Source organism: Alosa alosa, chromosome 8, assembly GCF_017589495.1.
Source record: "Alosa alosa isolate M-15738 ecotype Scorff River chromosome 8, AALO_Geno_1.1, whole genome shotgun sequence".
Lineage (NCBI taxonomy): Eukaryota > Metazoa > Chordata > Actinopteri > Clupeiformes > Clupeidae > Alosa > Alosa alosa.
Genome location: NC_063196.1, coordinates 35,672,882 through 35,696,786, shown reverse-complemented (window position 1 = coordinate 35,696,786; position 23,905 = coordinate 35,672,882). Strand labels below are relative to the sequence as shown.

The 23,905-nt window shown below is 46.8% G+C and overlaps 1 protein-coding gene and 2 pseudogenes across 2 annotated transcripts; all 3 read left to right on the top strand.

The window, feature by feature from the left end:
- The first annotated feature begins 1,870 nt into the window (after positions 1-1,870).
- Positions 1,871-3,090, top strand: LOC125298872 (annotated as a pseudogene).
- Positions 3,091-5,579: 2,489 nt separating this feature from the next.
- Positions 5,580-8,836, top strand: LOC125299460 (annotated as a pseudogene).
- An 805-nt stretch (positions 8,837-9,641) lies between these two features.
- On the top strand, positions 9,642-22,471 carry LOC125299445 (syntaxin-11-like). 2 transcript variants are annotated; one of them, XM_048250722.1, is made up of 4 exons: positions 9,642-9,900; positions 16,352-16,905; positions 21,399-21,691; positions 21,794-22,471. In XM_048250722.1, exons 2-4 carry the CDS (start codon positions 16,357-16,359, stop codon positions 21,846-21,848), a joined length of 897 nt encoding a protein of 298 aa, XP_048106679.1. In that variant the 5' UTR covers positions 9,642-9,900; positions 16,352-16,356; the 3' UTR covers positions 21,849-22,471. The 2 variants fall into 2 exon arrangements, with proteins under 2 accessions (XP_048106679.1, XP_048106678.1); XM_048250721.1 differs by having other exon boundaries at positions 21,399-22,471.
- The last annotated feature ends 1,434 nt before the right edge of the window (positions 22,472-23,905 follow it).

Below are 23,905 nucleotides of genomic sequence, written 5' to 3'. Positions count from 1 at the left end.
ACCAGTCCGACAGGCACTGGGGAAGTCAGACTAGCGCAGACCTGCATTATAGTGATCTCAGAGAAGTGGCCAAGTGAGATGTATCAGAGAAGTGGCCAAGTGTGATGTATCAGAGAAGTGGCCAAGTGAGATGTCCATGAAGGACGCACAGAATGAGTCACATGATCAGCCCACAGATAATAGTATAGTAGTACAGTATGCAGTATAGTAGTACAGTATGCAGTATAGTAGTACAGTATGCAGTATAGTAGTACAGTATGCAGTATAGTAGTGCAGTATGCAGTATAGTAGTATAGAGTCTTTATTGTCCGATTAGGATATTCTTTTTCACACATGTCATTACATTCCATGCAGGATATACACAGCCTCATATCACATAAAACATATAACACACCCCCCCAGTTTCCCTCCCTCCTCAACACCATACAAGCAAAAAGGTGGACAGTGCAGAAACATAAAAGACAAAAGAATAGGGGGGGATGGATCACAGGAGTTTGTTAAGTGCAGTGATTGCTGAGGGTATAAAACTTTTCTTAAAGTGCGCTTTTTTCCAGTCCAGGGCTCTGTATCTGCGGCCAGATGGGAGTAGGGTGAAGAACCGGTTCAGGGGATGGTCAGGGCTGCTTACTATGGTGCGTGTGGTGGCTGTGTCATTTGCATCAGTGAGGCTGGGGGTGGGAAGCTGTATTATCTTGGATGCTAAGTGTGAGATTTTAATGAGTTTGTTCTTGCTGGTGACATTTAGTATGGTGAAGAAACAGGGGGAGCAGTAGAGTAGAAGGGGTTGGATGATGCTTTTGTAGAGTAGCAGAAGGAGATGGGGGGCAACATACAGTACAGTGATCTTAGTTTGCGTATTGCATACAGTCTCTGTTGTGCACGTTTCTGTGTAATGGTGACATGTTCATTGAAGTTTATTGTCAATGGTGAGACCAAGATATTTGAAAGTGCTGACCTGTGCACTTTCAAATATCTGTGTAAGTTTTAAAGTCCGCACATCCAAATGTCTGACCTGGGAGCAGGACAAACAAACGACCAGACAAAAAAGAGAAAAAGTCCGCTCGTTTCAACCAGGGTCTTCTGCTCCCACTCGTTTTTATATTGACCTTTCCTCTCTTTTGTCTGTGCGACTGGTTGGCCATGGATGGTGATGTGAGTGAGTCCAGGGGGTGATTTTGATGCATGAATGACCAGTTCTTTTGTCTTGTCAATGTTGAGTTGGAGGTGGTTATCAGAGCACCACAGTGGAAAATCTGTGATGGACTGGTGGTAAGCTGTGATGGAACTGTTGTCTGTAAGTAGTCCTGCTATGGCTGTGTCATCTCCATATTTGTAGTAAGTGGTGTAGAGACCTGCCTCTACGTGATTCAAAATGCTTTAATTAGATGTAACTTTGACCAATAAGAACAGTCCCTACAGCTTGGAGTCAAATACCGAGGGCCCCTACTTGGTCATTTTTTTAGTTTTATTTTATTTATCCTTTATTTTACCAGCTGATGTCCCACTGAGGTGTTGAAATCTCAAAGGGAGTGCTGGGGCAACAGATCCACAAGTTCCACAGAAACATTGATGACAAGCAGACTAATAAGGACAGAATAGCAGAATAGCTATATACACACACTGCGGCCTGCTTGCCTGCTTGAGAACAACACTTAAAGTGTTCAGGAGTGATGGTAACAGGAGTGACCGATGCTCTTTGTCCAGCAGGTGGCGATGCGGGACAGACTGAGCTCTCTGCGCTCGCTGCACTCCCTCCCTGGGACCACGGGACAGCTGGAGGGCGGGGCCTACGCGCAGGCGGCCGGAGACTGGTCCAGACAGACGAGTCTGGAGGAGGAGGAGGGGCCTATGGAGGGGGGGGCGGGGCTAGGGGGCGGGGCCTGTGGAGGAGGTGCTGGAGGAGGCGCAGGAGGTGCGGCGGGAGGTGCAGATGCTGCGTCTGGACGTGAAGCGTCTCCGCGAGCAGAACGCGCGCCTCCTCAGCGAGCCCTACTTCTCCGGGGAGCTGCAGCGCGACTCCAACGGCATCGGCGGCGACATCAAGACGCATGGCCAGGACATGCTGGCCCGCCTGGCGCCAAGATGGGCGCCCCACGCCGAGGAAGCTGGAGGGGACGAGCACGGGTCAACTTCGGCCGTGGCCGCATCGCGCTCCTTCCCGCAGCGCCGCCTGCCTCAGCAACGGCTTCCGCGACGCCATGGCGGACTACAACGCGGCGGAGATGAGCCATCGTGACACCTGCAAGGCGCACATCCAGCGGCAGATGGAGATCGTGGGGAGGGACGTGTCCGGCGAGCAGATCGAGGAGATGCTGGAGGGCGGCCGCTGGAACGTCTTCGCCGACAACGTGCAGTCCGAGGGCAAGACGGCGCGGTCAGCGCTCGGTCAGATCGAGCGGCGTCACCAGGAGCTGCTGGAACTGGAGAGCCGCGTGCGCAGCGTCCATGAGGTCTTCCTGGACGTGGCCATGCTGGTGGAGGAGCAGGGGCCCATGCTGGACGCCATACACACTCACGTGCAGAAGACCGACGTTGCCACCGGCGACGCGCTGCTCAAGATCCAGACGGCCAAGAAACACGACAAAAACAACCCTTTAAAAAAACTGTTCTTCTGGAAGCGCTAGCATTGCTACTCCACAAGGCCTGGTGCTACCTATACACTAATAGTGCTGAGTCATGCACGTCCTTTATACAGGACCACACACACACACACGTTTTTATCAGTAAACCAAACTAACATCCCCAGTAGTGACCAGCGGCTCATGTGGAGTAGCCTGTGAGTCTACTGGCTACTGGCATTTGCTGTGTCATTGGGGAGGTCTGGGACTGTCTTAGAGTGGTCAGTTGGTGTCTGACTAGCCGCTAGGCTACTGGCTTAGGGTGGTCAGTTGGCATCTGACTAGCCGCTAGGCTACTTTACTTTATCTCCCACAAGGGACACTTGTTGCCGTGGAGAGGACTGCTATTTTGATTTGAAACCAGTCATCAATATTAAAGACTTGAAATGTTTAAGACCACCTTTTACTTTGTGTTTTAATACAAATATGAAAAAGCCATATAAATCTTTACTTTGTGTTTTAATAAAAATATGAAAACGCAATATAAATCCTTTGCAATTGTTATTTAAGTTGTGTAGCCTCTGCATTGTTTTAAAAACTGAGAATGTTTTATTTGTTAGGCATTAGCCACCTGAAACATTTCTATCAACAGGTAGGATTTCATAGGCACATTTAATCTGAATAGAATCAGATTCATGCCTCAATCTGAAAAAAACTCTGAATTGATTGGGATTTCAATCCAGGGCTCCGCGGTTTGTTGGGAAATGAGAAAGTTTTAGGAAAATTTATATTCACACAAATGTACAGCACGCAATTGGTTAAAATCTTGATTTGGCAAACTAATCACACACAGGTCAAAGGTCAGACTGTGCAGTTCATACTCTGGGGTCCGTCACACAGAGGTCAAAGGTCAGACTGTCCAGTTTATACTCTGGGCAAAGTCCTTTTAGGCAAGTCCCTCCACTCAGCGGCCATTTTGCAAAGCTTTTTGGGTACTCATCGGGCATCCTATTCGGCAGAAATGCGCGTGCGCAAGGCTTCACGACACCAACCGTGCTTCAGCGGCGAGTTCACAACACATGATTGGCACGATGTCTGCACAACACAGCACATAATTGGCTCAATGTAGTCACATCACACCACATGATTGGCCCAATGCATACACATGTTGACGTTATGGCGAGGAAGGGGTGGGATATGTGTAGACAACGACGTTACAAACTAACCCCATGCATTTCTATGGAGGATTTTATGAGTGCTGTCTCTCCTCATTAGAAAGTCTCTGCTCTGGGGTCCGTCACACACAGGTCAAAGGTCAGACTGTCCAGTTCATACTCTGGGCAAGTCTCTGATGCCTCAGGGCAAACCATCCCACTTGTTCAGCACATGGAGGAGAGCGCAGTCACCGCTCCTGGACTAAGCGCCTGGTCTACAGGGCACCATGCGGCACCCTGACTGCATCCTCTTGAGTCTCATTGGTTTGGCCGTCAGAGTGCATATTCAGTGCTCAGAGTGCATATTCAGAGTGCTCAGAGTGCAAATTCAGAGTGCTCAGAATGCATACTCAGTGCTCAGAGTGCATAGCCTAATCAGCATATTCAGAGTGCTCAGAGTGCATACTCAGCATATTCAGAGTGCACACTCAGAGTGGATATTCAGAGTTCATATTCAGAGTGCATGCTCAGAGTGGATATTCAGAGTTCATACTCACCCAGCACTCCATCACAGTGCTTATCTGTGGAAGCAGCCTTGACATCACTCATCACTCCAGAGGAGCACAACCCTTCCTTAGCACATATCTCTAGTCTTGTCTCAAATGCCCTGTTCTACTGTAATTCAAATATCCTGTTCTATTGTAATTCAAATGCCCTATTCTTCAATGCAGTATCATCATGTTACATTCATATTTCCTGAACAATCAACCCAATGTTCACTGCAAGGGCCATTTGATAAAAAAAGAAAGAAAGGACATTTAAACAATAATGCCATAAGTTTATTTTAGCCACAATACTTAAATAAAAAAAAATATCAATCTTAAAAGAAAATCCAAATCAGAACTTGTGCTTCTGGATCCCAGGATGATAGAGGCTGTTGAACCAGCAAACAACAGCAGACTGGCCACAGCAGACCAGTTGCACTGAGATGACCTTAGACTGACAGGATGCCAGCAGTGGCATATAGCTCAGGGGGTAGCCAGCCAGGGGCAGCAGGAGGGCTTCAAAGCAGTCTTATTGATGCGTATGCCACCCGTGATTGGTTAACTGTTATCTTATGTATGCCACCCGTGATTGGCTAACTATTAAACAGATCACATTTCGTTCCTGGAACAGCGAGAGTCGCGGCAGCTCGCGCAAGTCACTATATTTTTACAGTCTATACCATGGCCACGACGCATTGTACTGAACCGTACGTGGCCATGCGCATATTCATAATGTATGACGTCACATCCAATGTAGACTAGTCGCGGAATGAGAGAGCCGGGGTTGGCAAGTTGGCAACATCCCCTCGTGAAATTAGCAACATGAAATCAGTCCACTGAACACCCGGTCATACCCTGGAGAGCCTAATGCAATTGCTGTGCATTACAAGTAGCCTGCTGCCTACATTAATAACAACGTTTTTTATTATTATTAATACATCGATATAGAGAGGCTATGCTATGGGAAACAGACAATCACAATGTTTTTTTTATTATTATTAATACATCGATATAGAGAGGCTATAGGAAACAGACACACAGATAATCACAATGTTTAAGCTACTGGCAGTTAATAAGGCTGACAAGTTATCAGATGGCTGGGTAGGCCTGCTGTGGTAAAAGAGTGATCACGCTCGAAGAATACTGGCGCGTCATGCAGAAGCGGTTTAACTGGTCACATTCCAGATGATGTCAAACTTGTGTGTTCCTTCGCACACCCCACACACACAAAAACACAAACCAATGTCTATATAAACATGCGCTTGCGTAAAACGCACGCCCAGGTGAGCGCACCACCCAAGTTAAGAGAATTCACTCCCGGTGAACGCACCGCTGAACGCACCGCTGAACGGAGAGGATGCCGCAGCAACCGCGCGGCACTTTGGTGTGAGAGAATTACAGTGATTGTGGCTCTACTGAAGCGGTAGGACTATTTACATATATTCACTTTAAAAATGACAACAATTATTATTGTAATCTGATAAATGAATAATATATTTAACAGACCACACATGCAGCTTAGGCCTACGTGTTTGCCTTAATGCTTGAGGGAGCGATGGGCCGGAAGACAAACCGACACCGGCTACATTTCTCGTCTTTAAGGGCCGTCTCTCGTCCGAGGAGAAATTAATTACTGCTTCCTCCTGTGTCCGTGCGCATGTCCCGCTACGCGTCGCGAAATGAAGAATCTCACAGTTGTCCCGACAGTTTAGAAAATTATGCAGCCATATAGGCTGGAGTAGCTTTTCGTGGCAAACCTTTCGTTTTCTGTTACTGAATAGTCCAAAAACACGAGACATGCTTAATTAAAGATACAGAACTGCTCACAAACTCGTTTGGTGAGAAACGCCTAACTCAAACACTGTCTATGCCCAGTACAGCTACTTCAATGCGCTCTGCGTCTCGCCGAGTCTGCGCCTGCGCTTGCAGGAACACTACGTCACCATCAGCTTCTGCCCTGTTAGTGGACCTGTCTACCTGCTTACCTGCCTACCTGTCGATCTGTCTACCTGCTTACCTGTCTAGATAGATAGATAGATAGATAGATAGATACTTTATTGATCCCCAAGGGGAAATTCAAGGTTGTAATTGTACAGTCATTATTATGTTATTTATTTATTTATATAAGAAACATCCTTTGTACGAAATACATCATGTCAATAAAGATTTTCAATCAATCAATCAATCGAGGTCTACCTGCCTACCTGTCGATCTGTCTACCTGCCTACCTGCTTGTATTTCTGTCTCCTCAAAATCTGTCACCATTTCTGCCTTAATGTCCATATTCTCTCTCTTCGTTTGTCCTGTGCTTCTGTCTGTGTCTGTGTGTGTGTGTGTGTGTGTGTGTGTGTGTGTGTGTGTTCCAGGCATGATGAGGGACCGTCTGAGCCACCTGCAGGCTCTGAGTGAGTCGGAGGAGCACCTGGCGCAGCTGGAGGAGAGCGAGTACGGCGAGGGGCCGGGGTTGGACGGCGATGATGCTGTCTCTGTGGCGACCGTCTCCGTGGTGGACACCTTCACCTCCGTGGACCTGGAGGAGGACTTGGCGCCCCAGGCGGTGGTGTGGGACAACGGGGAGGAGGTGGAGGAGGTGCTGGTGGAGGCACAGGAGGTGCGGCGGGAGGTGCAGATGATGCGTCTGGACGTGCGGCGTCTCCGCGAGCAGAACGCGCGCCTCCTCAGCGAGCCCACGCGCACCACCACCATCAAGCGCGACTCCAACGCCATCGCCGGCGACATCAAGACGCGTGGCCAGGACACGCTGGCCCGCCTGCGCAAGATGGACGCCCACGCACGCGAGCTGGAGGACGAGCACGGGGTCAACTCGGCCGTGGCCCGCATCGCCCGCACGCAGTACGCCTGCCTCAGCAACGGCTTCCGCGACGCCATGGCGGACTACAACGCGGCGGAGATGAGCCATCGTGACACCTGCAAGGCGCACATCCAGCGGCAGATGGAGATCGTGGGGAGGGACGGTCCGGCGAAAGCAGATCGAGGGAGATGCTGGAGGCGGCCGCTGGAACGTCGCCGCCCGAAGCGTGCTGGCCGAGGGCAAGACGGCGCGGTCAGCGCTCGGTCAGATCGAGCGGCGTCACCAGGAGCTGCTGGAACTGGAGAGCCGCGTGCGCAGCGTCCACGAGGTCTTCCTGGACGTGGCCATGCTGGTGGAGGAGCAGGGGCCCATGCTGGACGCCATACACACGCATGTGCAGAAGACCGACGCACAGCTGGGTGAGGCGCTGCTCAGACTCGGCCAGGCCAACAAACACGACAAGAGCAACCCCTTCAAGAAGATGTTCTGCGGATGCTTCCCCTGCTACAAGTGACCTCTGACCCCTTCAAGAAGATGTTCTGCGGATGCTTCCCCTGCTACAAGTGACCTCTGACCCCTTCAAGAAGATGTTCTGCGGATGCTTCCCCTGCTACAAATAACCTCTGACCCTCCCTACAAATGACCTCTGGCCCTCCCTACAAGTTACCTCTGACCCTTTCCTACAAATGACCTCTGACCCTACCCTACAAATGACCTCTGACCCTCCCTACAAATGACCTCTTCCTGCTAGTGTCGCGCTCCTGCTGTGACCTGTGTTGTGTGTATGTGTGTGTGTCTGTGTGTACGTGTGTGTGTGTGTGTGTGTACGTGTGTGTGTGCTGTAGGTGTGTGTGTGTGTGTGTGTGTACGAGTGTGTGCTGTGACTTGTGTGTGTGTCCACCTACAGGTCAAGGGAGTTTGATGTGGAAACTGACCAGTAAAATCACTGACCTCTCAGCACTGATGAGTCAAACACCCTGTCTGAGTGCCCCTCACACACACACACACACACAGTCTCCCACATACACACACACACACACACAGTCTCCCACATACACACACACCCAGTCTCCCACACACACACAGACACACACACACTCTCACACACACACGCACAGACATACACACACACGCACAGACATACACACACACACACACTCCATAAGCAGCTCAGACACACTTTGGCACACTTGTCTGGGCTTTGTCTTTAGTTTCCATCAGAGTGAAGTCTGGCGTTGGGAGAAACTCAGGAAACCACACGACAGTGTTTTAGAAAACACCTTCTGCCCAAGATTTAGCGTTTAAAATGTTTATAAAACGCCTCCTGCCCAAGATTTGGCATTTAAAATGTTTTTCATGACACATAAATCCCTGTTTCTGTGTAAAATGATGAAAAGTATTATGAAAAACGTTTAGTAGAAGTTCACAGGTCTGTTGCCTTATTCTTTAGGTTTAGATCACATTCTGTCTGGGGATCTAATGTAGCCTAAGTGTCTCTGTGTTATTGTAAGAAAGTGGATCATGGCCACACAAGGAAGGATTGCATGTTTATTAGTGTATTTATGATATATAATGTATTCTTGTGGCATAATGGAATTATAAATATGACCCTCACTCTTCTTGGCATCTAACATGGTCAAGCTACAAACATGTCATCTCTTAACCTGTGACTGCGTACAATCTGGATCCACACTACACGATCATATTCCGCTTGTCTTCTGGGATGGTAGCCTATTGATATGCTAAATAAATACATTTCAAAATGTCTGCATGTTTGGCGGTTTTGTTCGGTTCTGTCACCTCTTCACTCCACCCGTGTGTGTGCTGAGGGCTTCTCTTCTGGCCCATAGTCCAGTTGCGCTGTTCGCATTCCGTATCTGCCCACCCCATGACGCACCTTGCTCAGGTTAGAAACGCATCAGATAGGCTCATACAGATCAACAAGGACCGTTAAGATTCCGGTTCTGTTTGTATCAGAACAGGACCGATAAGATCCCGGTTCTGTTTGTATCGGAACAGAACGAGTAGCTGCACACTCTTTTGTGATTATTTGTTCGTTTCGGCAACAGCCCTCGTCAGGTTTCAAAGCTAAGGATTGCGGAAACTTCGGTCACAAATACATACTCAAAGAGTTGAAAGTGTGAGGCGGCTGCTCTTTCTTTAATTGTGATATTTTTTTTATAGCCAAAGAGATTAGGCTCAGGGAAACCATTGGCGGTTTAAAGATTAAAACAAAAACCTTGACATGTATTTTACTTAATGTATAATGAATGTAAATTATATATGAAAGTTTTACTTTTTTGAAAGAAATTACGGGGGAAATACTTTTATGATAATTTATTGAGATGGTAATGAAGAGAAAAGTTTTTTATTGAATGATTTTCAAAGGTTTGTAGATTTACTAAGGTTTGGCCCAAATTCCTTTCTGCTATCGGGGTAAGAAACGGATAGCTAGGCAACAGGCTATCATCTCCGAATCAGATGGAAACTGCGCTATCAAAACGAGGCTATATCTCTCAGCATGCGGGCTAGAAAACCCACATTTCCCCGCCTTAATTCGCGCACTCGCGCGGAGAGCTCTGATTGACGCACCTGTGAAGAAGCAGGGCCGCGCGCACCAACACACACACAGGCGCTGCGCAACCGGAGGAACCTACTGCTGTCGGGCTGCTGACATTTCAGCGGTGGAGACACCGGGCACCATGAGTCTGTAGGCAGCTACAGCAGCTCCTGCAATGTCCTACAGCTACATCCATCCACATTAGAGAAGTGAAGACCGGGGACATCAGCCTCTTTACACACAGCACCCGTTTCTGTGAAGCGACACGAAGGTAGGAACTTTCATTTACCATAAACAGCCAACAGATGTGTCGCATTTCATGGATAACATTACACAGTTTTTTTGGTCAACCCTCAGGCAGAGTCGGCTGCATTTATGTCAAGATTTAAACTGATGGCCTTTGAGTTAGCGATGATGATTTAGTGAATTTTGGGGGAAAGATGGGCCTACATAGCACACATGCCGTTTTTTTTCAATGTTCAAATGTCCACGCACCCTGACGTTAGAACAGTGAAGAACAATTTCATTGAAATTACCCAGATTTGTGTAACTGTCTGGTCTGAACTATTATTAAATGGTCTAAACTCCCCTTCTTGTGCTATTAAAAGATGAGCGGTTACAGAAGGCTGAGTATCAGACACTTCCCGTCCAAACAGCAGCAGCAATTAAACAAAAGTGCAGGACTGACTGGACGCGTGTGCGCTGTATGTAGGCGACATTGAGAATGAGGAAATGCATTTTTCCTAAGAGTTCAAACCGGCTTTTTTTTCCGTGAAGGAAAGGTACACAACTCAGCGAAACTGGCATATACTGGCAAATGTTCCCAACCTTTAACGTCAGGTGTTCTGTGTTCACCTGTAATCCACCTGAGGAGCCTGTATCAGCCCAGCCCAGCGGCCCAGCAACAGAGAGCTGGGTAGTGCGTGTGGTTCTGCTGGGTAGTGCATGTGGTTCTGCTGGGTAGTGCATGTGGTTCTGTGTAGAGCATATGGTTCTGCTGGGTTCTGTAGTGCATGTGGTTCTGCTGGGTAGTGCATGTGGTTCTGCTGGGTAGTGCGTGTGGCTCTGCTGGGTAGTGCATGTGGTTCTGCTGGTTCTGCTGGGTAGTGCGTGTGGTTCTGCTGGGTAGTGCATGTGGTTCTGCTGGGGACCAGGATGGTGAGCGCAGCAGGAAAGGCCTCATGTCTCCAGTGACCAGCCCAAACCGCACTAGGGACAGGGGAAGTGGTGTGTGTGTGTTGTGTCCTTGAGCAAGGCACTGAACCCCAGGTTGCTCAGGGACCATGTAACACATTTAAAGGTGCTGGCGAAATGACAACAAATGAACACAATAGAGATGCTGCTGCATATGACCAGCAGCAGTCTGTGGGCAGAGCTAATGCATATGACCAGCAGCAGCATATGACCAGCAGCAGTCTGTGGGCAGAGCTAATGCATATGACCAGCAGCAGTCTGTGCTAATGCATATGATGCAGCAGCAGTCTGTGGGCAGAGCTAATGCATATGACCAGCAGCAGTCAGGCCATCTGTGGGCAGAGCTAATGCATATGACCAGCAGCAGTCTGTGGGCAGAGCTAATGCATATGATGCAGCAGCAGTCTGTGGGCAGAGCTAATGCATATGATGCAGCAGCAGTCAGGCCATCTGTGGGCAGAGTACACATTGTTCTCAGTTACCCTCCCTCTGTGTATGTGTGTGTTTGCATGTTTGAGTGCGTTTCCTCATTCTTTATGTGGTGCTGTGATTGTGGTGCACATGCCAATGATGACTGGACTGGGAGGTCATGCGGGTCCGAGAGAGATTTGAGATGGTATGTGTGTGTTTCCTCCTGGGTTGTGTGTGCCTTCTGATTTAGTGTCTATGTGTGTTTGAGGCAGGAGTCCTCTGAGTATTGGTAAATAGTGTTTCACTGACATCAGAGCAGCGTTTTTTGTTGTTTGGGAGTGTTAGAGCAGTGGGTTGTGGTGTGTGTGTGTGTGTGTGTGTGTGTTAGAGCTGTGTGTTGTGGTGTTCGGGAGTGTTAGAGCAGTGTGTGTGTGTTTATTTGTGTGTGTGTGTGTGTGTGTGTGTGTGTGTTGAAACGTGTTGTGCGTCGCTGTGCGGTATGATATCAGGTTCAGATGCCCAGTGTCTCGTAAGAACCTGTCGGACCAGTGGCCTGGCACAGATCACCTGTCTGATTGAGTGGAACATGCATACCTGTCTCAGGTGAGCAGTGGTCAGATTGAGTGGATCATGCATACTGTACCTGTCTCAGGTGAGGAGTGGTCAGATTGAGTGGAACATGCACACCTGTCTCAGGTGAGCAGTGGGTGGCAATGTGGAAGTGGTAACAGCGACAGTACCATATTTGGGTTCTCGTGCCCACAGGCATCCAAGTGCAAGTTTGACTGAGGTTATGTCCCGATCCTGCCCCCCCTCTCTCTCTCTCCCACCCGCTCTGTCACTGTCTTCTCTCTCTCTCTCTCTCTCTCTCTCTCTCACCTGCTCTCGGTCACTCTCTTCTCTGTCCTAAAGGCATACCCCCCCCCCACCCCCAGAAAGGTTCTGGAACTGAGACGTGTTACTGACGTGCTCTATTCTGTGTGTGTGTGTTATTGTGTGTGACTTTCCCCATGATGTCACCACTGATACTTATGTGATGTTGGTATTTCCTGTTAACTTCCTTAAGATCTAAGATTCCAGGCAGGCCATGCATCCGACACACACACACACAGACAGATACAGACAGACACACACAGAAATTTTTTGGGACCTAAGCTTATTCACCGTATTGTGCAATACGGTGAATAAGCTAAAGTTCCAAAACGTTGACGTGTTCCTTTTAAAGGAGAATTTTTCACATAAACATGGCCCCAGAGTGTACACTGTAGCTGCCTGGTAGGTCTAGCTCTTAGCTGCAGCAGCTCGAGCTAGGTAGAACCGTTTTAGGGTTTTTCCTGTATCGACAGTACTCGGTGACCTCGATAAACAGATGACTGTGAAAAATCACCGGAATTCTCCTTTCAAGGAGCTTTGTGGGATTCTGTAGGTTTCGAGTTGTCTTGAACGCAGCCGCAGAGCACGCTATGCTAACTTCTGATGATACCTAGATAACACAGAGCGTAGGCGGAGCTAGTTAGTTAGCATGCTAACTTCAGATCAAAGTCAAAGTCAAAGTCAGCTTTATTGTCAATTTCTTCACATGTTCCAGACATACAAAGAGATCGAAATTACGTTTCTCACTATCCCACGGTGAAGACAAGACATATTTTACCAATTTAAGTCCACAGACAAACATAACATTCAAGTAAACAAAAAAGTAAGTAAATAAGTAAATAAGAGGGCACATATAATAATGAAAAAATACGAGCAGCAAAATTTGGTTGAAATTGTGCATAGACAGTCAATAAAATACTAGTGCAAAGTCAGGCCAATAAAAGGCTTGGGTAGTTCTGTTTGACCTAAGTAATAAAGAAAGTGGCATAGTGGTGCAAGTTATGTAAGAGCAGCAGAAGTGTTGTGTTTTCAGGACAACAACACCAAGTTGTAAAGTGTGCAAGTGTGCAAGTGTTCAAGTGTGCAAGTGGAGTAGTGCAGGCGGCCATTGTGGGTCCCATGTCCAGGATGTTATGTAGCTGAGGGTGGAGGGGGGAGAGGAGGGAGAGAGTTCAGCATCCTTACAGCTTGGTGTATGAAGCTGTTGGTGAGTCTAGTAGTGCGGGAGCGCAGGCTTCTGTACCTCTTCCCAGAGGGCAGTAGATCAAACAGATTGTGAGCGGGGTGACTTGCATCACCACAATTTTGGTCAGCCTTTGGCGGGTGAGGTGGGTGGTGTAAAATGTCCTTCAGGGAGGGGAGTGAAGCACCAATGATCCTTCCAGCTGTGTTCACTATGCGCTGCAGGGCTTTCCTGTTGTATTCAGTGCAGCTTCCGCCCCACACAGCGATACAGCTGGAGAGGATGCTCTCAATGGTGCCTCGGTAGAATGTGGTCATGATGGCTGGTGAAGCACTTGCTCGCCTGAGTTTCCGCAGTGATGCAGTGTTGGTGGTCCAGGAGAGGTCTTCACTGATGTGCACCCCCAGGAATTTGGTGCTGCTCGCTCTCTCCACCACAGCACCGTCGATGGTCAGTGGCAGGTGTTGGGTGTGACCTCTCCGGAAGTCAACAACAATCTCTTTGGTCTTGCTGACGTTCAGCAGGAGGTTGTTGTCCCTGCACCACGTGGTCAGATGGTCGACCTCCAACCTGTATTGAGTCTCGTCGCCCTTGGTGATGAGACCCACCAGAGTTGTGTCGTCAGCAAATTTCACTATGTGATTGTTGCTGTAGGTTGCAGTGCAGTCATCGTCAGCAGGGTGAAGAGCAGCGACTGAGCACGCAGCCTTGGGGCCCCTGTGCTCAGTGTGATGCTGCTTGAGGTATTGTTGCCAACACGCACTACTTGGGGCCTCTGACAGAGGAAGTCCAGTAGCCAGTTGCAGAGGTAGGTACTGAGTCCCAGTTTGTCAAGTTTACAGATGAGTTGTTGTGGTATTATGGTGTTGAATGCAGAACTGAAGTCTATAAACAGCAATCTCACATATGAGTCTCTTTTTTTTCCAGGTGGGTGAGGGCTGGGTGGAGGGCAGAGCAGATTGCATCCTCTGTGGGCTTGGCTCGGTATGCAAACTGGAAGGGGTCCAGGGTGGGGGAGAATGGCTTTGATATGTGACATGACAAGCCGCTCAAAGCACTTCATGATGATGGGTGTCAGTGCCACAGGGCGGTAGTCATTGAAGCAGGATGGAGCAGTTTTCTTCGCACAGGTATGATGGTGGCAGCTTTGAAACATGATGGGACGATGGCTTGCTTCAGGGGAAGTGTTAAAGATGTCTGTGAAGACATCCTTAAGCTCCCCACGCAGTCCTTCAGCGCCACGACCTGGGATGTTGTCTGGACCTGTTGCCTTACGGGTGTTGATAGCAGCAAGTGTCCTCTTCACGCTGTCGACAGAGAGGCACAGGGGCTGCTCATGTAGAGGGGATGGGTCTTCTGTGGGCAGGTGCTGTTTTGTGCTTCAAAGCGAGCAAAGAAGCGGTTCAGGTTGTTGAGCAGAGGGATGTTGCTCTCACAGCTCTGTGGCGCGGGCTTGTAGTCCGTGAGGGCCTGAATGCCCTGCCATAGGCTTTGTGCGTTCCTGCTGTCTTTGAAGTGGGTGGTTATCTTGTGAGTGTATTCCTTTTTGCTTCCTTGATGCCACGGGACAGGTTGGCTCTCGCTGTTTTCATGCCAGCTTCATCCCCAGCTCTGTAGGCTTTGTCTCTGGCCCTCAGCAGCCTGAGGACATCCCCTGTCAGCCATGGCTTCCAGTTAGCCCAGTGATGATGTCTTTTGTGTGGGTCACATCATCGATGCACTTGGTGATGTAAGAGGTTACAGTGTCTGTATACTCCTCTATGTCTGTCCGGTTGTTGTAAGTGGCTGCCTGCTTAAACATTTCCCAGTCTGTTGTGTCAAAGCAGTCTTGAAGAGCATCGGAGGCTCCCTCAGGCCACACTTTTACCTGCTTACGAACCGGTTTGTTCGCTTTTACCCTTTGTCTGTATGCGGGCATTAGCATAACAGTGATATGGTCTGAAAGTCCAATGTGGGAGGGGGTGGCTTTGTATGCTCCTTTGTGTGTAGTGTAGACCAGGTCCAGGATGTTATCTCCTCTTGTTGGAAAATCAACATGCTGGTGTAGCTTTGGAAGTACAGTTTTGAGATCAGCATGGTTAAAATCTCCAGTGAAGATGGTGAAACCGTCTGGGTGTGCCGTCTGTTGTTCACTGACAGCCTGATACAGTTCACTAAGAGCCGCATTCTCTGGGGTCTCTGGGGGTGCGTTCGTAAATTGCCACTCCAGTGTTTCCCCTAGAATTTTTTCCAGCAGCGGTGCTGTTGATTGTAGGAAATTAAACCCACCAATAGGCTAGCTAGACCTTAGTTTCACAGCCTAGGTATTAGCCTTAGCAACACAGGGCTTGAAAGCATTGCCTGTGTTACAAACAAAAACGAAAAACAATGCGTGGAATTTATCTGGAAATAGGCTACTGAAGGTAGGGGCGAGCTATCTCGCTGGCGTGTTTAATTTGGCTCCTTGGTTAATATAATGTAGGCTAGGCTACGTTTTTTTGCACAAAATTGCGTCTGCTAATAAACTTAAACATAAACACAAACAAGCGTGATCTCCTGTGGAATCCTGACTGCGCCTTCAACGTTAGTCTTTTATTACTATTATTTGTTTTGTTAGAAACCTGAACGAACGACAGCTGTTCCTGAAGTTCACTTGTGTCTATTTTCTTTTTTTTAATTAGGCAACTTTTTTTGCAGTGGCGCTTGAATTCCAGGAGCGGCGCTGCGCCGCTGATGAACACATTGTAGGGGAAACACTGCACTCAACCGTTCGTAAATTCAGATTTATCGTGTGTTCGTTCAGAGCATCACACTCTCAGAGCATCCAGAGCGTGTGGATTGAATTTACAAACGCACCCTCTACGGAGCGTCAGGGGCGCTAGTTAGCTGGCATGCTAACTTCAGGTGATCTCTAGAGAATGCAGAGCGTAGCCGGCATTTTTGACATTTCGACAAAAAGGTTGTTTCTTCACTCTGTTGCTGTTTTTGAAGTCATTGTTTGATCCCCACATAGCACCTTTAGGATTCCATGCACGTCCCGACGTAACCACCTCTTTCTCCTTTTCCTCCTCTTCCTCCTCAGGGGTCATGCGGGACCGGCTGGAGGACTTGGAGGTCATTCAGGAGGAGGGGTCGGAGGGCGAGTGGGCGGCGGCCAGCGACTCGGATGATGACGCCGACGAGGGGGACCTGAAGCCGCAGGCGGTGGTGTTCGAGGAGGACTCGGACATGGAGGAGCTGCTGAAGGAGGCGCAGGCCATGCGGCGGGAGATCGGCGAGCTGCGTCTGGATGTGGAGCGCCTGCGGAAACAGACGTCGCACGCCACGCAGACGGTCCGGCGCCTCAGCACCATCTACCGCAGCTCCAACGCCATCGGGGGGGACGTGAAGATCCGTGCCGAGGGCCTCGTGCGGCGACTGACCGCGTACGACCAGCGGCGGCAGGACCTGGAGGAGAGGCACGGGCCCATGGCCGCCGTGGTGCGCATCGCACGCGCTCAGTACAGCGCCATCAGCCACGCGCTGCGGCAGGCCATGGCCGAGTACAACGCCGCAGAGCAGGAGCAGCGCGACTGCTGCCGTCAGCGCTTCCAGAGGCAGGCCGAGATCCTGGGACGCAACGTCACCACCGACGAGGTGTGGCCACATACACACATAAGGACACAAACACACACACACACGTATGTAGCGCTTCCAGAGGCAGGCCGAGATCCTCGGACGCAACGTCACCACCGACGAGGTGTGGCCACATACACACATATGGACACAAACACACACGTATGTAGCGCTTCCAGAGGCTGGCCGAGATCCTCGGACGCAACGTCACCACCGACGAGGTGTGGCCACATACATACATACACACACACACACACACACACACACACACACATGAACACACAAACACACACACATATGGACACACAAACACACATATGGACATACAAACAAATAAACACACACACACATATGGACACACACACACACAGCACAGCCTCAACATGGACACACACACATATGGACACACAGTACACAGTACAGCCTCGACATGGACACACACAGTACAGCCTCAACATGGACACACACAAACACACATATGGACACACAGCACAGCCTCAACATGGACACACACGGGAGCGTACCTATGTTCCCGGGTCCTATGTTCATAGAAAGGCCTACAGATGCAACACAATTCAGAAGTGGGCATACATATTACAGTAATAAGGATAATTGAATGTTTAAGTAGCCCCCATTGACTGATTTAGTGTATGCCTAATCCTGTGAACATTTCAGATGCAACACCATTGCCAAACGCACATGGCAGCAGGTGAAAATGAAACACAAAAACATTATTCAGAATAGTAGGTTTATATAGTAGCTTGCATTAATATTTCTTAATTATGAAAACATGTAGGCCTAGCTTATAGCCTTCACTTGGCCTCTGTTTTACAGCTAACAAGAAAAAGGTGTCTTTGAACACTACTGTAGGAGGAAAGGCACCAGAGTGTTTTACAGTAGCAGAGGAGTTGGCCATCGCAAATAATAGTGGAAGGCCGATTATGGAGGGGGTTGAGGGAGGCATTCGGTCGGATTCTGGTGCTGTGGAAATGTGTAGCCTTTATGTGCAGGGTACAGTAATATGACATTCAATTCAACAAGTTTGTTAAAATGGTGATTTTAATTTATTAGGCCTACTGTAGGCCTATGTCCGATTTATTTTCAGACATACAGTGTTCTTGCTCAGATGTTCAGCATCACCGATGGAATACATGAATGTCCACGTAAGGGCATTGCTATGACGGGTGACATTAGAGACGTCTGCCTAGATCATCTGACAAAAATAACGAATTCCCTCGGCTGACAATCTATGTCTTCATAGAGAATATCGTCCGGTGTATATATATATATATATATATATATATATATATATATATATATATATACGAAAATAAATCGGATATACAGTATGCTGAACATCTGAGCAAGAATAGCCTAAAATAAATCGGACATCCCTATAGGCATATATATATATATATATATATATATATATATATATATATATATATATATATATACACCGGATATATTCTCTATATATATATATATATTAGGGCTGTCAAAATAACTGATTCATTTTGATTAATTAATTTGAGAAAAAAAATAACTAATTAAAAAAATTAGTGCATATTAATAGATTCCGTATGACCTTTGACCCCGAGCCGTTCTAGTCAGTAAGAATTAGACTGTAAAATGAAGGAGAGAGAAGAAAATGTGCTGCCTGGATCATTGATTGGAACATTTACTTTTAAAAACGGCCTGATGGTGTTGATAAAAAAATAGTGTTGAAAATAAAGTCCTCTGCAATGTCTGCAGCAAGGAATTTGCATATCACCGGAGTTCATCAACTCTATAGTCGCACATCAATGCAAAGAAATAAGTGTTGACATTGAGGGGAGTGTTAATTTATTTTCATTGTGTCCCCTAGGTTATATCTGTGGCCTAAAATGCCTTGTATGTGGAAAAAAAAAACTTCTTCCCGAAGCACTTTTGAATTTATTTCCTCAGCATATTAGGTCATATCATAGATTATTATGGCAATTATTTGAACAGTGAAAATAATAATAAAAGAGTCTTTGAACTTTAATGTCACTAATGCTGATTATTCAATGATTCATTTGAATCTAAATATTTAAAATACTTTCACAGCAAAAATTATATATGTGATTAATTTAGATTAATTAATCACAGAGTATGTAATTAATTAGATTAATTTTTTTAATCGATTGACAGCCCTAATATATCTATCTATCTATCTCTCTCTCTCTATATATATATATATATATATATATATATATCTGGCGGTCTCTAAAACCCCTCGCCCTGCGAAGCGAGCCCCTCACGATTTGCGCTCCAATGTCGTTGTCGTATGGATCATCCAGGTACAGGAAACCTTGTTAGTGGAGGGGTGGTACTTATAAAGGGTGTGGTTAACGGAAACCTCGGGTTAACCAACAATATAACCTGCTCGAGATACCTCGGTTAAAACCTATCCACCTTTCGTAGTACGGGTTAATCGGAAAGTTACGCCACACGTGATCAAGTTACTCTCGAAGTTACCCAGATAAGCCAGTAACCCCGCTTTGTAGTACAGGCCCCTGGGTAAGGTAACCCAGAGTAAGTGTAGCGTACTCCTCCTACTGTAAGAGATGAGCCCAGGTGGTAGCATAGTAGCTAAGGAGCTGGGCTAGCATGCAGTAGTGTGGTAGTAGCATAGTGGTTAAGGAGCTGGGCTAGCATGTAGTAGTGTGGTAGTGTAGTGGTTAAGGAGCTGGGCTAACATGCAGTAGTGTGGTAGCGTAGTGGATAAGGAGCTGGGCTAGCATGTAGTAGTGTGGTAGCGTAGTGGTTAAGGAGCTGGGCTAGCATGCAGTAGTGTGGTAGCGTAGTGGTTAAGGAGCTGGGCTAGCATGCAGTAGTGTGGTAGCGTAGTGGTTAAGGAGCTGGGCTAGCATGCAGTAGTGTGGTAGCGTAGTGGTTAAGGAGCTGGGCTAGCATGCAGTAGTGTGGTAGTGTAGTGGATAAGGAGCTGGGCTAGCATGCAGTAGTAGTGTAGCGGTTAAGGAGCTGGGCTAGCATGCAGTAGTGTGGTAGTGTAGTGGTTAAGGAGCTGGGCTAGCATGCAGTAGTGTGGTAGTGTAGTGGATAAGGAGCTGGGCTAGCATGCAGTAGTAGTGTAGCGGTTAAGGAGCTGGGCTAGCATGCCGTAGTGTGGTAGTGTAGTGGATAAGGAGCTGGGCTAGCATGCAGTAGTAGTGTAGCGGATAAGGAGCTGGGCTAGCATGCCGTAGTGTGGTAGTGTAGTGGTTAAGGAGCTGGGCTAGCATGCAGTAGTGTGGTAGCATAGTGGATAAGGAGCTGGGCTAGTGTAACTTGCGTTGTGTTTGACTGGTGATGCACTCTGAGACGATGAATGTGGATGAAGCAGGTTTATTTGTCTGCATGGGTCAGGAAATACAAAAATGGACAGAGAGATCTGGTCCGCCTGCAGCAGTTAACTTCCCTTCTGCCCTCAGAGACAATTCTATTACTACACTAAGTATCTAAGCATTTTGTTATTTAATTTCAGGTCCAGTATGAAGTGAGGTGTGTCAATAAAATAATACAAAATAAATTCCAAAAGGGAATAATATGGCATAAAAACATGAGTGTGAATGTGTAAATGTATGTAACTGTATAAGTAAACTACTTATATATCTAATCTGTTGAAATCTGTTATATTTCTAATTAGATCTAATTATATTCTTACATGGGGGGGTGATGATCCAGTATGATCAAATAAATATAAACAGTAGAATAGGCAAACATCAATTCGATATACCACATACAAAAATACAGGTACTGCATTTAGAACGCTACCAAGACGTTAATGGCTAGATAGATGATAGATACTTTATTGATCCCCAAGGGGAAATTCAAGCTAGTCATTCTAGCTCGTGAATGCTAGCCATGCTACGAGTGAAACATAAAACATTCACTTAACATAAAATCAAAACAACAAATACAATTGGTTACCTGCATGGGTCAGGAAATACAAAAATGAGGGAAGACCGAGAGATCTGTTCCACCTGAACAAAATAAATGTCATATTAAAATGTGCACTAAAGCCATAACGCTACTATCGTGCTTCAAGGTCAAACGAAAATACAAAACCAAATAAAAGTTACAAGACAATATAAAACATCGCTGAAACGCGAGTTATGTGGATGAACATACATAATGATTTTAACAATAGATATAGGACATATAAAACAATTTATAACACTTTTAATGACTTAATGCGGACCCTCATTTGCCCAGCTTACCTGCAGCAGTTAACTTCCCTTCTGCTGCAGGACACCCACAATGCAACTACTGTACAGAATAATTCCAAAATAAAAGTAAACTATATACTATACTTTTTAACTATATATAGTTTACTTCTATATATAATAAATAACATTAACTATATGGAGCACTTTATTAAAACCGTTACATAAGCATGCAGTAGTGTGGTAGCATAGTGGTCCCAACGTAACCACATCTCCGTGTGTGTGTGCGCGTGCGTGCGTGTGCGCACACATGCGTGTGTTCAGGTGGACCAGATGGTGGCGGAGGGAGGCTGGGGGGCGTTCAGACAGGACCTGAACCCCGAGGGGATGACTGCGCGCTGCGCCTTCAAGCAGATCAAGGAGCGGCACAAGGAGCTGATCGAGCTGGAGGCGCGTCTGCGTGATGTCCACGCGCTCTTCCTGAACCTCGCCATGATGGTGGAGGAGCAGGGGCCCATGCTCAACCACATCGAGCACAACGTGCTGTCCACGCACGAGTACCTGCTCTGCGTCAACGAGAGCTTCAAGACCGCCATCAAGTACCGCAAGAAGAACCCCTGCATCAGGATGTGCTGCGGCTGCTTCCCCTGCTGGAAGAACGCCACCGGCTAAACACACACACACACACACATATACACACGCACACACACGGGGAACTCCTGCATCAGGATGTGCTGCGGCTGCTTCCCCTGCTGGAAGAACGCCACCGGCTAAACACACACACACACACGGGGAACCCCTGCATCAGGATGTGCTGCGGCTGCTTCCCCTGCTGGAAGAATGCCACCGGCTACACACACACACACACGCGCGTGCGTGAGGCACACAATATCCTGCATGCGTTACTTGAATTTTATGTCCTTTACTGAAGGTCTCCTGTAGAGACGTGTGTGTGTGTGCATCTGTTGTAAACACTTGAAGTAATCATTCATGTTGGGGAAGTGAACTTTGTGATTGTGTCCTGAATTAATATGTTTGTTGTGAGTCTGTTTAAATAATGCGATTATGTCTTAATGTGTGTGTGTGTTGTGAGTCTGTTTAAATAATGTGATTGTCTTAATGTGTGTGTGTGTGTTGTGAGTCTGTTTAAATAATGCAATTATGTCTTAATGAGTGTGTGTGTGTGTTGTGAGTCTGAGCAGGCTGCTTCACGCATGTCTGTAATTCTATCACCACTGGAGAGGAGAGCTGTGTCTGTCGTGTGTGTGTGTGTGTGTCTGTGTCGGTCACTGAACACACCAAATGAAGGAAGTGTGTGTGTGTGTGTCTGAACGCCCAGTCAGACTTAGAACTCTGGGGATGACTAATAACTTATAAATACATTCAATGAAATATATTTTAACATTAGTAAGGAATGTTAATGATTGATGTTTGTGATAGCTATATTTAAGATAAAGTGGAAATATATTCTTGCTGTATATAATAGTTTTATTTTACATTAAGTGAGATTGTGAGGCAATTCAAATTTCTTGAAATGTTTGAGAGATGTGTGTTTTTGTGCTGTTCATTCATTTCCAAACATATAATAAATGGAGATGGCAATGTATCTGGTCTCATCTTAATGCTTCCTTTGGTTCAGGTTTCTAAGCCAAGTATACTTGCATATAAAAGGAATTTGCATTTATCCCATCCGTGAATTAGTGAGCACACAGTGTGGTGAAGTACGCACTAACCTGGAGCCGAGCAGTGAGGGGTTAGGTGCCTTGCTCAAGGGCACTTCAGCCGTTCCCACTGGTCGGGGATCGAACCGGCAACCCTCCGGTTACAAGTCCAATGCACAGTAGGCCACGATTTACAGTACAGTGTATGAAAAAGGCAGGACAGCCCAACATAGCACTTTATATATCTATACATTATATTTATCTCAGTGTACGAAAAAAGTAGGACACCGCCAACATGGCACTTTGTATTCAATATATAAATATGTACAGGTCAGTGTTGTAGTGTACAGGTCAGTGTTGTGTTCTAGTGTAGAGGTCAGTGTTGTAGTGTACAGGTCCATCACCCAGTCATGTAAAATTTGCTTCCATGTACAACCCCAATTACGAAAAAGTTTGGACGTTGTGTGAAATGTGAATAACAACAGAATGATATGATTTACAAATAATGTTAATTGAGAAGAGTTCAAATCATGTTAACCCTCTATTTAATTGAGAATAGTTCAAAGACCAAACTGTTGAAGGAGACATTTTATTGTTTTTTGGAAAACGTTATGCTCATTTTTAATTTGATGCCAGCAACACGTCTCCAAAAAGTTGGGACAGGGCCATGTTTACCCCTGTTTTGCTTCACCTCTTTATTTAACAGCATTTTGTAAATCTTTAGGAACTGAGGAGACCTAGCTTTGAGAATGAAATGTAATCCTATTCTTGTCCGATATACAATTTCAGCTGTGGGGTATACTAGGCTATCTAGACATCGAAGCTACACAAAGCCTTAAATAGGGAGACACGGCAGGTGAAAACATCGTTTTTTCATGCACTGGTCAATTTCGATATTTTGAGCTAGTATGTTACCTTAGCATGTATTCTATCACACTACTACAACAAAAAAGTCCGATTTACACATTTAGGTGTTTATTTCATTATATTGTGTCTACTCGCCTGTATATTTCTCCTAAATTCAGCAAAAGTTAGCATTCTAACCTTGCATGCACTCCGCGACCGTGGTCCAATACATAACATGTGTACTACCGTTGGAAAGCTCTGTTTTCCTGTATCGCGCTATGTGATCCATATATGGACACTTCCTTTGTATCAGTAACCAATCGC